Raw genomic sequence first — 15,481 nt, 5'->3', positions numbered from 1 at the left:
AAACAGGGATCCTACATTGGTTTCAAACTACAGGCCCATATCATTGTTGAATGTAGATGAAAAATTGCTTGCTAAAGTATTAGCATTAAGATTGGCAAAAGCTCTTCCTTTTATTATAGATGTACACCAAACAGGATTCGTTGCTAAAAGACATTCCTCACATAATACCAGACTGGCACTTCATTCTTTAAACTTAGCGAAAACTATGAATGAACCAGCTTTCTTAATATCGTTAGATGCAGAGAAAGCATTTGATAGAGTGGAGTGGAAATTTATGTATCAAGCTTTAAAATGGTTTGGAATAGGTCCCTTTTTTATTAAAATGATTCAAACATTGTATAGCTCTCCTGGAGCAAGATTAAATATAAATAATAACATTTCAGATAGATTTAACTTGTTACGGGGGGTTAGACAAGGTTGTCCTTTATCTCCCTTACTTTTTGATATTGTTCTTGAACCCTTATTAATTGCAATAAATCAAACTAAGGGAATAAAGGGGATCACATTTTCAAATTGGGAATATAAATTATCTGCATATGCAGATGATATTCTTTTATATTTGAGGAAACCGGAAGATACCATTCCATGTTTATTAAATTTATTAGATAAATTTGGTAAATTTTCTGGATACAAAATAAATTGGGAAAAATCTGAAGTTCTTCCAATTAATGTCCATTGTACCAAAGGATTATTTGATTCATATTCATTCCAATGGAAAGAGGAAGGAATAAAATATTTAGGAATTGTTATTAAAAATACAATTGATGATACAGTAACAGAAAATGAAAAAATTTTATTAAAAAAAATAACAGAAATGTGCGAGCAATGGAATCCTTTACATCTTTCATGGTGGGGAAGAGTTCAAACAATAAAAATGATGATCTTACCTGTGGTTTGTTATCAAATGAGTATGATTCCGATATTTTTTCAGGGGTCATTTTATAAAAAATTAAATAGAATACTTACAAAATTTGTTTGGTTTGGGAAAAGGCCAAGAATCGCTTTAGCAACATTACAAAAAACAATTAGAGAGGGAGGGGTAAATTTTCCAAATTTTTATAGGTATCATCAAGCCTATATTTTAAGACAGGGTATGTATTGGATCCTCCCAGACCTCATGGAGAATGTACCAGACTGGTTATATTTAGAATGGCGACTCCTGTTTCCATTATATCCGGAACATCTTATAAGTATAACAATGCCCAAGAGATATAAAGATCACAGAATTTTATTAGATACATGGAAAACACTAAGATTTATTAGTAATATTACAACAGATCCAATAACTAAATCGTTAAATCAATCCATTTGGGTAAACTCCAGGATCAAAATTGGTGGATTCAAAATAATATGGAAGCAATGGATAATTGCAGGTATACGGTCTTTAAATGATGTTATAGTAAATGGATCCATGCTTAGTTTTTCACAATTGCAACAGAAATTTGGATTGAACATAACACAATATTTTAAATGGATGCAATTGAAGCAAGCCATCCAGGAAGGGTTCCCTGAATGGAAAAATCTTAATACTCAATATAGTTTGCAAATCCTTTGCTTTCAGGCAGATTTTTTGGGACACCAAGCCGCAAAATGGTATAAATTATTATATGGATTTTTAAATAAAAAAAAAAAGAACAGGACTTAGGGACATTTGGAGTATTGAGATAGGACAGACAATTTCTGCAACTCAATGGCAAAAATTTTGGTCCTGGAGAATACATACTACAATGTCAGCATCTATGAGTCAAACATGGTTATTTTTATTACATAGAGTTTTATGGACCCCTACTAGGTTACAAAAAATAGATAGTTCTAAATCTAATAGATGCTGGCATTGTAAGGTAGAAATTGGGACATTAGATCATTTAATCTATTTTTGTCCCTGTATAAATGCCTTTTGGAAAACAATTTGGCCCCAAATTAATATATTATTAGAAAATCATGTTGGACTTACATATGACACAATTTTATTTGGAACAGCAATGAGAACACAGAGTCCAATATCAGCAAACAATAATAAACTTTTATTGATATTAACAGGGGTCGCCATACAACAAATTACTCAAAACTGGAAAGATCATACAAAATTAAATTTCACTTTTTGGTGGAATTCTATTTGCCATATATATAAGATGGAAAAAGCAATAGCGTTACAACATGGTTATATTAAAAAATTTAATAAAATCTGGGGACCATTGGCTCTTTTTTCTAAAGATCAGATATCATAGCACAATGATAGATCATATAATAGGGGTTAGGGTGGGTACAATATTATAATAACAGATGATTTATGATTTATAATTTATTGCAAAAGGGGTTTTTATATATGTTTATATTAAAATATATATTGATGGATATTCAAGTGTATATTGAAAATTATATGTATTATATATTTATCACTTGATGTAAGAAATTTAAAATGAATAAAGAACTTTAAAAAAAAAAAAACATGCAGCCCTAATTTTTTATGGTATTTTTTTCTGTACAAGCTATTTGCTTCATCAAGGTCTTGTTATAAATTTCAAGAAGATGGCTCATAAAATATCTTTAGACATCACCAGATGATCCAGAAGCCAATGTTGGCAAGATGATACCACAACTGAGGACACTATGGAGGATTTCACCCCGATCAAAAAATAATGAATCCAAACCAAAAAGGGTAGAATATCATGTATATTGGGAACAAGTGTGGTATGCCATAGTATAGGTTACACTGTACCCTTTCTAACTGCATTCTACCCAGTAAACAAATCTGAATTATATTAGCTACATTGTATCTATGAGCTTCTGTGTCAGAGATGCTATACAGTGGTACCTCAGACTCCAAATGCCCCAGAACTCGAACAACTTGGAATCCGAACTATTTTTTTAATTAAATTTTGCCCTGGAATCCGAACGTACAGGAACTGTAATTCTTTATTCATAACACTCTCAGATATTAACCAATGATAATACAGTACAGTAAAAGCAATGTTCAGTACAGTAATGTAAAGTAACCAATGATAACGTATCATGATGTGGAACCTGGAACAAGAGGGAGTTTATTGTTTGGAAGGCAAGTCACTTTCCAGACAGCAAGATCAGGCCCCCGCCGGCATAGGCAGCAAGATCGACAACAGCATGCGGTGCTCAGCCCAAAGCTTCCCCTCTGACGCAGCTTCCTGTTTCCACCTGGGCAGTTCACGTCAGAGGGAAGCTTTGGGCTGAGCACCGCTTGCCATTGTCGATCTTGTTGCCTATGCTGGCGGGGCCCCGATCTTGCTGTCTGGAAAGTGACTTGCTTTCCAAACAATAAACTCCCTCTTGTTCCAGGTTCCACATCATGATTCGTTATCAGTGGTTACTTTACATTACTGTACTGAACATTATTTGTATCTGAGAGTGTTATGAATAAAGAATTACAAAACAAATCCAGTGTGTTTACTGTTAAATTTATTTGAAAATCTGAGTTTGTGGGACCAAGGAACGGATTAATCCAGTTTCTATTTTTTTATTTTATTTTTTTTGGTTTTATAAATCTTTATTCATTTTCTTATGTTACAACAAGTGTTTTAAATAAATTCATTATAAACTTGAATAATCACACTTGATTAACTTACAGATTAATATCAAATTTAAAATTTCTTTAGAAAATCAATATTTTATAAAGTTATAATATTATGTAAGAAATTTAAATTAATATAATTATTATTGAATATAATAATTTCCCCTCCCTCCCTCCCTCCCTATCAATACTGAATGAGAAATCTTTATTCATTTTCATATGTTACATCAACAATATAAATTCATACTAATATTTCAGAAAACTAAATTTATATAATTCTTAGTTAATATAATAATATCCCATCCCCTCCCCCCTCCCTTCTATTCAGTAATACATGAATAAAATTTTTAAATGCTATTCTTTCCATATTTCATATTATAAATCAAGTATTAATATATTATATAATATTTAGAGATATGATCCCTTTTTCTTCTAATCAAATTCTATACATGGGAAAATTAATCATTCTTTACAATATTCAGTTAATGGTCTCCATATTTTTTGAAATTTATCTATATGTCCTTTTTGTGTTGCTATAGTGAGCTCCATTTTGTATATATGACATACAGAATTCCACCAGAATGTATAATTTAATCTGTCATGTTTTTTCCAATTGAATGTGATTTGTTGTATTGCTATTCCAGTTAAAATAAAAAGAAGTTTGTTATTACTTGATGATATTTGACTTCTTGCTCTCATAGTTGTTCCAAATAATATGGTATCATATGTCAAGGCTACCGGATTTTCTAACATCCTATTTATTTGGGGCCAGATTGATTTCCAGAATGTTAAGATGAATGGACAATAGAATAAAAGATGATCTAATGTCCCAATTTCAACATGACAATGCCAGCATCTATTTGACCTAGAGCTATCTATTTTTTGTAATCGAACAGGGGTCCAGAAAGCTCTATGTAAAAGAAAAAACCAAGTTTGTCTCATAGATGCTGATACTGTACATTTTAGCCTCCAAGACCAAAGTCGTGGCCATTGAGATGCACTAATTTGGTGCTTTATCTCAATGCTCCAAATGTCTCTAAGACCATTTTTTGGTTTTTTATTTATATAACCGGATATTAATTTATACCACTGTGCAGCTTCATGACCTGTTGAATTAATCTGGAAACACAGGAATTCCAAACTGTGATAATTAGTAAGATTTTTCCATTCAGGGAACCCTACCTGAATGGATTGCTTCAATTGCAACCATTTAAAATATTGTGTTTTTTTAAGATCAAATTTATGTTGCAATTGTGAAAACTCCAGCATCTTTCCATTTTTTATTATATCATCTAAAATACGAATACCTGCTGTCATCCAGTTTTTCCAGATTATTTTGAAACCGCCTATTTTGATCTTGGGGTTTAACCAAATCGTTTGAGTTGTTGATTTACTAATTGGAATAGGAGTTAGATTACTTATATATCTTAAAGTTTTCCATGTATCCATGAATATTTAATGTTCTTTGTATAGCCTTGGCATTTTGATACTAACTACATGACTGAGACGTAAAGGAAACATGAGTCTCCATTCAAGCCAGAACCAATCTGGAATATTATCAGTGGGCTCTGGGAGGATCCAATACATACCTTGACGTAAAATATAGGCTTGATGATACCTATAGAAGTTGGGAAAATTTACCCCTTCCTCCGCAATTGGTCTTTGTAATGTCACTAAAGCAATTCTGGGATTTTTCCCAAGCCAAATAAATTTTGTCAATACCTTATTTAACTTTGTATAAAAAGATTCTTGAAAGAAAACTGGTATCATTCCCATTTGGTAACAAACTACAGGTAAGATCATCATTTTAACTGTTTGTACTCTTCCCCACCAAGATAAATGTAAAGGATTCCATTGTTCACACATCTCTGTCACTTTTTGTAATAAACATTTTTCATTAATTTTCATTGTGTCTTCTAAATCTTTTGAAATCCAAATTCCAAGATATTTAATAGTATCCTCCTTCCAAACAAAAGAGAATGTATTAAATAAACCTTTTGTACAGTGTACATTTAATGGAAGTATTTCTGATTTATTCCAATTTATCTTATACCCTGAAAACTTTCCGAATTTATCAATTAGTTCAAGCAATTGTGGAATGGTGGATTCTGGATTCCTCAAATATAATAATAAATCATCAGCATAAGCTGATATTTTGTATTCTCTATCTGAATGAGGTATACCTTGTATTTCCTTTACTTGTTGGATTGCTAATATTAAGGGTTCTAAAACTATATCAAACAGTAAAGGAGACAAGGGACATCCTTGTCTAACTCCTCTCTGTAGATTAAATTTTTCTGAAAATGTATTATTTATATATAATCTAGCAGAGGGGGAGCTATATAATGTTTGTATCATTTGTATGAATCCAGGACTTATACCAAACCATTCCATAGCCTGATACATAAATGTCCATTCTATTCTATCAAAAGCCTTTTCTGCATCTAAAGAAACAGCAAAAGTAGGCTCATTCATTTTCTTTGTTAAGTATAACATATGGAATGCTAATCTGGTATTATGAGATGAATGTCTTTGAGCAACGAATCCTGTTTGAGGCATACCTATAATATGGGGAAGAGCATTAGCCAATCTTAATGCAAGTATTTTTGCTAATATTTTTCCATCTACATTTATTAAAGATATTGGCCTATAGTTTGAAACCAATGTGGAATCTTTATTTGGCTTTGGTAAAACAATAATTAAAGATTCTGCTATAGTGCCATTTATACATCCTTTATTAAGTTGATATTGAAAAAGATTTAATAAATAGGGTAATAATAAATTTTGAAATGTTTTATAAAATTCCACTGTATATCCATCACCACCTGGAGCGGATCCAACTCTAAGGGATTTCAAAGCTGTTTCTAATTCTTTTAATGATATTGGCTCTTCCAAACTTCGTTTTATATGTTCAGGAACTTTTGGACCCTCTAACATTTTCAGAAATTCCAAACCATCTTTTTCTTTATTTAAATAAGTCTCGGAAGTATAAAGAGATTTATAAAATTTTAGAAATTGTTTTAAGATAGGTTCAATTTGTGTTAATGTGTCACCTTTTTCATCTTTTATAGCAATTATTTTTGATTTCTTTTTTTTCGCTTTGAGATAATTTGCCAATATTCTTCCCGACTTATTTGAGTTTCCATAATACAATGCCTGCTGGGAGAATAAATCTTTTCTTATTATCTTTGATGAGAATTCATTGTATTTTACTTTAAGTTTTAATAATTCTTGTTGTATAGAATATTCCCATTTTTCTATTAATTTTGATTCTAAAATTTTTATTTCTGTTTCCAAATTAGAAAATTGTTTTCTATTTTGTTTATTAAGATAAGCCGAATAAGAAATAATTTGTCCTCTTATTGATACCTTAAAAGCATCCCATAATATTTCCCTAGAGATTTCATCTTTATCATTTATTTGAAAATAATCTTTCATTTTTGTTTGAAAATTCTCACAGAATATTGGGTCAGCAAGCAATGTATTATCAAATTTCCATATTGGTCTATTTGTATTTTGATCTGTGATTTTAATTTCAATCCACACTCCACCATGATCAGATAATATGATTGGATCAATGGCAGCTTGTGTTACTTGATGTGCTAGGTGTTTTGATATAAATATATAATCTATTCTTGAAAAAGAATTATGAACATGAGAACAGAAAGAAAATTCCCGTCCATTAAAATGAAGTATTCGCCAAATATCTGTCAAATTACAAGTTTGTACCAAATTATCTAGTCCCATCGATTTCATATATCTACTTGGGTTTTTGTCTAATAAAGGATCCATAACAGCATTAAAATCCCCAGCTACTATTAGATTTGAAGTAGCCAGTGGTAAGATCAGTTGTTGAAGAGTCTTAAAAAATTCATTTTGTTTTGAATTAGGGGCATATATATTAAACAACGTCATGGTTGTATTTCCCATGCATATTTCCACTTTTACCCATCTGCCATGAACATCTGATTCTTTTAATTTAAATAAAGCTGAACATTTTTTATTCACTAGAATAGCAACACCTGCTTTTTTCCCTATGGCTGGTGAATAAAAACAATGCTTTATCCAACCACATGTCAACTTATTAGATTCAATGTTTGAAAGGTGGGTCTCTTGTATGCAACATACAGTGGCGTACCAAGGGGGGGGCGGGAGGGGCGGTCCGCCCCGGGTACCAAGCCCTGAGGGGGTGCTCCCGGTCCGGTCCAGTTCCCCCCCCTGCGCCGGGTGTCGCGTCTGGAAACAGCCTGCAGCAAGATCGCGATGCCAGAGATCTTTGCCTGCTTCGACTGTTTCCTCCGCCACGGTCCTGCCCCTCCTCTGATGTCAGAGGAGGGGCGGGACCGCGGCGGAGGAAACAGCCGAAGCAGGCAAAGATCTCTGGCATCGCGCGATCTTGTTGCAGGCTGTTTCCCCAGGGCAGTAGCGTACCAAGGGGGGCGAGGGGGAGGTCCATCCCGGGTGCCGCCTTAGGGGGGGGGGTGCACAGCTGGCCCGGTCCCTATCGCGCTCCTACCCTCCCAGCGAAAGCAGCATCGGCGCCATTATCGAAAAAGGTAATGGCGCCAGGCCTTGGAGCACCAAGGCAGACCGCTTCTCCCCCCTCCCAGCCGAAACCCCGCTGACCATCCTATCTCTCCTCCCCCAAGTGAACCTTTCCGACCCTCCCAGCGAAAGCAGCAAACCTCCCTCCAGTAGCGTCGGCTTTATCCTCCCTCTGCCGCATCACTGATGACGTCATCAGTAACGCGGCAGAGGGAGGAGAAAGCCGCGAAGGAGGTTTGCTGCTCTCGCTGGGAAGGTCGGAAAGGTTCACGGGGGGGGGGGGAGATAGGAGGGTCAGCGGGGGTTCGGCTGGGAGGGGGGAGAAGCGGACTGCCTCGGTGCTCCATTACCTTCTTCGGGCAGCAGCAGCGTTTACAATTCGCTGCTGTTGCCGGCTTCAGGCCTTGTTCTCTGCCTGGTCCTGCCTACTTCCAGTTTTCATGAAGACAGGACCCGACAGAGAGGAAGGCCTGAAGCGGGCAACAGCAGTGAATTGTGAATGCTGCTGCTGCCCGATGAAGTTCAGGACATCAGGACATCGGGGAAGGAGCAGGAAGAAATCGGCTGCTGGCTTGGGGGTGAGGGTAGGGAAAGAATCGTGGAAGTGGAGAAATCGGCACGATGGCTTTGTGCGGGCTAGGGGGAGAGAGAAAGAAAGGAAAAAATAAAGAGGGGGGGCAGAGGGAGAGAGAAAGAAAGGCAGAAAGAAAGAGGGGGACCAAGGGGAGAGAAAGAAAGGCAGAAATAAAGAGGGGGTCAAGGGGGAGAGAAAGAAAGGCAGAAAGAAAGAGGAGGGCCAGGGGGAGAGAGAAAGAAAGGCAGAAAGAAAGAGGGGGACCAAGGGGAGAGAAAGAAAGGCAGAAATAAAGAGGGGGGCCAGGAGGAGAGAGAAAGAAAGGCAGAAATAAAGAGGGGAGCCAGGGGGAGAGAGAAAGAAGAAGGACCAGAAGAAGGACCAGAGACTCATGAAATCACCAGACAAAAAAGTAGGAAAAATGATTTTATTTTCAACTTAGTGATCAAAATGTGTCCGTTTTGAAAATTTATATCTGCTGTCTATATTTTGCACTATGGCCCCCTTTTACTAAACCGCAATAGAGTTTTTTAGCGCAGGGAGCCTATGAGTGTCGAGAGCAGCGTGGGACATTCAGCGCAGCTCCCTACGCTAAAAACCGCTATCGCAGTTTAGTAAAAAGGGAGGGGGAATATTTGTCTATTTTTGTATAGTTGTTACTGAGGTGACATTGCATAAAGTCATCTGCCTTGACCTCTTTGAAAACCCGCGGAATATAAATGATAATTAACATTTTCTCTGCGTACAGCGTGCTTTGTGTTTTTAAAATTTTATTGTTGGTAGATCATTTTGACTTGGCCACAAAGGTAAGGGGGAGGGAGGGAGGGGAACTGCTGAAAGACATCTAGTAATCCTTGCAGGCTTGACTGCAGGGAATTATTTTTGTAAAATCATGTTTTGTTATGTGACTGGCATTATCTAGACTTTAATTTCTATGAATGAATAGAATGAAAATGATATAAAATTACTTGCTTGTTTTTATGTGCGTGCGCTGAAGGAAAGTGGAGAGAGAGTGGGCTGAGGATGCTGAAGGGAAATGGGGAAGAGAGTGGGGAGAAGACGCTGATTTATAAATTGACAATTGTACAGAATATTGTTTCTTTTTATACTTTAATATAAACAATTCAAGGCTTGTGTGGATGGAATCAGGTGGTTTGCGGGGATGGGGACCGAGCTTACGGGGATTAGTCCAATAAAATGGTATTTTTTTATTTCTCATTATTTGTTTTATTTTTATTTGTTAATTTATAAAGTGGTGATTGTTATGTATCAGGTTTTTCAAATTTACATCTACTGTCTTTATATTTTGCACTGTATTAGAGGACATGTGTTACTGTTTTTTGTGGTGTTGCATTGTATCCAGGGTCTGGTTTCTTGGCGGATCAGTTTAACTTTTGTCTACATATTTCTATTTTTAGTTTGTGATTATTCCATTTTGGGCGAGGGTGTATCTCTGTTCTGTGTGTTCTGAAAAAGACATAGTTTTCAGTTGGCATTGACTACAGGACCAATTGACTGTGCGGGATCTGGCTTGTTTAGTTTTACAATGTATGTGTTGGTGTTCTAGTGCTCACTGCAATGTTTAAGATGCAGCCTTTTCCTAGGTACACTCTTGTGGTGCGATATGTAGATTGGTACTAAAAATCATATTTTTCATATAGATGGGGGGGGGGTGTCAAAAAATGATGGGCCCCGGGTGCCACATACCCTAGGTACGCCACTGGCAACATATATCTGCATTTTGCCTTTTTAAGAACAGTAATGCTTTTTTCCTTTTTATAACATGATTTAGACCATTAACATTCAAAGATATTATTTTAAGAGACATTTATAATTATAGTTTTTATAATATATTTTCTATATAATGATATATATTGTTTTTTATTAATATATTTTCCCAATATATTTAATAAATTATAATTTCCTTTTATTATTTCTATATATCCTATATATCTTTCTTTCCCATTCCCTCCCGTATCCCTATTTCCCTCCCTCCCCTCCCCCCTCTTATTAAATACGATTACTTGGGTACGCAAGATGAGGTTAGGTTAAAATAACTCCCCCAAGCTAAATTAAAATATTCTTTATTTACTACTAATAATTTATCTCCCTTTATCTAATATATTTCCTATATATCTAGCAAATAAATAATTTTCTTATATAAATTTTATATAAAAAGTTAATGTATTTAAATCCATATAAGAAAATATTATCTTATCTTTTGATAAATCTATATAAGATTTATCAATGAGATTTACAATCTTGCATAAATTTATCAAGAATCAACTTTACATTCATTATACTGATATCTAATAATATTATTATTTTAATAGTACTATGTGGATCATGAAGTGGAGTCTGTGTGTCTTAAAATGTCTTTATATAGGTATGTTTGTTGCAATCAGTCTATTTTTCAACCTTTACTCCAATTTGTGTTGTGAGGAAGAGATTTAGGTAAAATTCCCAGTTGTAAGACTCCTAGATTCTTTTCTTTCCCCCAATTTCTGTCTCCAAAAACGTTTTTGTGTTGCCTATTCAGTTCAACCTTGTAGGATTAAGTATTCCTCTCTCATTGTTTCTGCTAAATAGTCCAAGACATTCATCATTCCCTCAAGAGAGCAAGTAATGAAGATGTTTCCTGACTAGGGACTTGATTTTATTTTTGTCAGTATTGAGGACAGCCCGTCAGTCAAAGTGCCAGAGAAATAAAAGCGCTGAATAACTTTGAAGCTAGTTCAGTATTTGAGAAGGAGAAAATCAGTTACACCTTACATACAGCACAGTCTTTTTGGATTTATTCTGTGTTATTCCAGACTGAATCTCCTCTCTTTCATAACAAACTTAGCAACATTTTAGAATCAAAACGGAAGCACTTCCTATTACAGGATATTCTCTCTGTCAACCAATCTCTTTTTGTTTTGTATTTTGTAACTCCCCAGCAGCGTGATTGGAGATTTTTCCTGTCCATCAACCACATTTCCTGTTTGTATATAACCACTCCCATATTTAGTTACCATATTTACTTCTCTGTAAATTTTTCATTCGGATCTCCATTTAATCCACGTTTTCTTCTGTAAGTACATTTTCTTCAAAATGTTTATAAAACTTTCCTTTAAAAAGTATAAGTTTATGTACTTTTATAAAGTTTGTTTTATTTCTTTTATTTCCTTTATAGAATGTTGGTTTTGTATAGTTCCATGTGTGTGCTGCAGCACATGTAGTTTCAGTCTGTTGTTTTTTGAATCCACTTCAAAGTTCTAGATTTTAACTGTAAGTCATATTATTAATAAAATCAATTCTTATATGGTGAATATTTTAGTAAAGTATTAACAGATTTATACATACTCATTTTTCTCATTAGGTTTTCCATTAAGATGTTTAGGATGTCATGGGTTGTTCATATTGATCCAGAAATTCTTGTAGTTTTGCTGGATCTGTAAAATTCTGAGTTTTATTTGCAATAGTGATCTTCATTATTGCTGGATAAAGGAGCCCATATCTAGCTCCTAAAGATTTCAGTTGTGGTCTCATATCTAAAAAATTTTTCCTTTTTAATGCAGTTTCCCTCGCAAAGTCAGGGACAATATGTATTTTTGAATCTTGACATTTGAGATTTTTATTTTCTTTAGCTAATTGACAGATTTCCAGCGCTTGTTGATGTCTCAGTAGTTTGAATATTAATGTCCTTGGTCCAGTTTGTGAAGTTTTCCTTTGTGTTGGTATCCGGTGTGCCCTTTCGATTTCCAGTGGTGTTTTAAATTTTAATGGTAGCACTTTAGGTAGAAAGTGTTCCAAAAAAGTAATAGGATTATTTTTTTCTACCCCTTCCGGTATTCCTATTATTCTTAAATTATTTCTTCTTTCACGGTTCCGGCTGTCTTCAAGGTCTTTTTTAATTTCTTCTACCTCTTTCCATATGATTTTGTTTTGTCTTGCATTTAGATTAAGTTGTTCAAAGTTATCCTCTATTAGGTTTATTCTGTTTTCTGTCACTTCCACTCTTTTAGTTAAGGCTGCTGCATCTTCAATAGCTTTTTGTAGTTTTTTGTTGCTGTCCAGAACAATTTCTTTAATTTGTCTTAATTCTTCCATTACATCGAGGTTGTCATCTGATGGCAGTGGAGCTTTTGAAGGAGTGATGCTTGGCTCCGGTTTTGATCATTTATTACTTCCTGTACCGGATCCTCCTGCTCCTAAATCGCTTTTGTTCTGTTTGCTAGACGTCATTGTCTTTCAATATTTAGATATTTTTCTTTTGAATTTTGATTTTTTTTGTAGTAATTTCAAAAATTATAGCTTTTGATCATGGAGCTATTCGTTTACCCGACCATCGGAATGCGCGTCCAAGCCACGCCCCCAATCCAGTTTCTATTATTTTCAATGGGAAAAACTGTCTTGGAACTCGAAAGCTTTGGAATGGAGTTCTGGAACGGATTAAGTTCAGATTCCAAGGTATCACTGTATTTCTTGCTCCCAACCACACATGAAAAATTACAACTTATCAACTCTTGCTAACACCATTCCTACAGTACCCTTATAAATAATTTCTCATGGTAACATTTAATTGAACTAATTAGGCACATTCTGGCTACTTAACCAGTGAGAGGTTGCAAACTGAAAAAAACACCATGAATTCCTTCTCTCACACCAAGCAGCATCATGGGGTAAATACATAGAACAATTACTTTCGCCCTCTACTTATGAGGAATTTAGGAAACGTCTAAAAACACACCTGTTCCTAAAACATCTTGACAACTGATCCACTTATCTCTTTCCTCTCAATAGCGACCTACTGTCCTTTTGATCACTTTTCTCCTCAACAATGAATTTCCTGTCTAATTACTTCTCTTTCTTCTTCCCCTCTTGAAGTCAGTCAATTTGTACCTTTGCTTAATCTTTTGTAAACCGCATAGAACTTCACGGTATTGCGGTATATAAGCTGTTATTATTATTATTATTGTTAATGTGTACATTTTCTCATGATTCTAGAAACATATGTGTAAGAGAAATCCATTGTGGTACTAAATAATGCTGCTATTTAATATCTATAGTTCAGTGTGCAGGGTCCTTAGGAAGTTTATTTTTGTTACCTTACATTGCAGATCAAGGAGGAAAGGAAAATTTGTTGTTCCAGAGAAATATCCTTCTGAGGTTTAGGAACGAACTTATTATCTTCAGCTATATCAAGAAAGACATTCTTCCCCAGTTTTGAAGACTTATACAAACGGAAGTTTCTGTTTTTTGTATATACTCCTGCAAGGAGAAAGAAAATTGTATTTATCCACACTCATCACCTCACACTCAGACTGCTGTAATTTGCTTGTTATAGGTCTCCCACTAAACCATCTCTCTCCCCTTCAATCTTCAAATTTCTGCTGTATGGCTCATCTTCATCCAGAATCACTACACCCACATAACTCCTCTCTTCAAGTCACTTCATTAGCTCTCTATCTGTTTCCGTATACAATTCAAACTCCTCTTAATGACTTATAAGTGCATTCAATTCTCATCTCTTACTATAACCCTCCCTGGGAATTCCATTGATCAGGCAAGTCTTTTCCTTGCCAATTCCAAATTTAATTTCTTTTATCTTACTTATTTTAAGCATTTCCACAATAAATAGCTCTATATTCCCATTTCTGTCTTGAATAGATTGCAAGTTCTGTCGAGCAGAGACTGTCTCGTATGTTTTGTGTACAGTGCTGCATACATCTAATAGCACTATAGAAATGATAAGTAGTTGTAGTAACAGTAATAGAAAAGGCTCCAAAGAAAAATCCAATGTTATTTTGGACCAGTTTTCAGCTATTGTTGTCACTAAGAAAACCATTAAACGCCCGAGAATCATTCAGAACACCGCCATCCGCCTCATCTAGGGCCTCAAAAAGTCAGACCATATTAGCCCTTTCTACATAAAACTTCACTGGTTACCAATAGAAGCAAGGGTCATCTTCAAATTCGCCTGCCTCTGCTTCAAAACTTTAACTGGCTCATCCCCAATATACCTGTCACGCCACTTTGTGTTTCCAGGCACCAACCGCACACGCTATGCCTACCTGTTTGCCTACCCCTCTCCAAAGGGATGTATCTACAAAAGATCCCTTGACAAAACTCTCTCATTCCAAGCTGGCAGATGGAATGATTGCCTGACCACCCTCATTTCATATGCTCCATCCTATCTATCCTTCAGGAAATCTCTCAAATCATACTTCTTTGATAAATTTCTCTAACCCCTTCCCTCCCAGCCAAACTACCAAACTCTAACCATCTCTCCTCCTTTTCCTGTCCCTCCTTGTAATTGAAAACTGGTTACCAATACACTTGACAATTACTCTCTGCATCTTCGCTGTATATGTACAGTCTCTTCCCCTGTAAACCGCTTTGAACTGTTTGTGGTATAGCGGTATACAAAAATAAAGTTGTTATTATTATTATTATTATTATGTTATTTTAAACACCAGCACTGGCATTCAACATAATCTGTATATTCAGCAAAACTATCCTTATAGATGGGAATGATAAACAATGAAATGCCAGCACTATCCATTTAGTTTAGGCCTGCTATTTGAGGGCTTACATTAAATCTACAACTTTTGCAGACAGTGATTAAATATCACCATTATCCAGATTAATGTTTGGTCTACCCTCACTTCTTCCCTAACCCAGCCTATAAATACAGCCCCCCCCCCCTATCTACGGTTAATAGGTTCCAAGACCTATCGCAGATATGCGAAACTATGGATAATAGTGAAAGCTATTTTACTGCCCAAGGGCTGAGCACTCCAGCCCATAGCCCCCTAGTGTACCTCTTCAAATCT

At 35.4% G+C, this 15,481-nt stretch overlaps 1 protein-coding gene across 4 annotated transcripts in view; it reads right to left on the bottom strand.

Moving 5' to 3' along the window:
* The window catches only part of PRIMPOL (primase and DNA directed polymerase), a 104,901-nt gene that overhangs the window by 40,519 nt on the left and 48,901 nt on the right, over positions 1–15,481 (bottom strand). For all 4 annotated transcript variants that reach the window (XM_033943395.1, XM_033943380.1, XM_033943387.1 and 1 more), the window contains exon 8: positions 13,754–13,916. In XM_033943395.1, coding sequence (XP_033799286.1) covers positions 13,754–13,916 — 163 coding nt within the window. The remainder of the gene's footprint in view (positions 1–13,753; positions 13,917–15,481) is intronic.

The sequence above is a fragment of the Geotrypetes seraphini genome, chromosome 1, assembly GCF_902459505.1.
Source record: "Geotrypetes seraphini chromosome 1, aGeoSer1.1, whole genome shotgun sequence".
NCBI lineage: Eukaryota > Metazoa > Chordata > Amphibia > Gymnophiona > Dermophiidae > Geotrypetes > Geotrypetes seraphini.
Note: the sequence above shows the minus strand (reverse complement) of the source record. Positions and strands in the feature narration are given on the sequence as shown.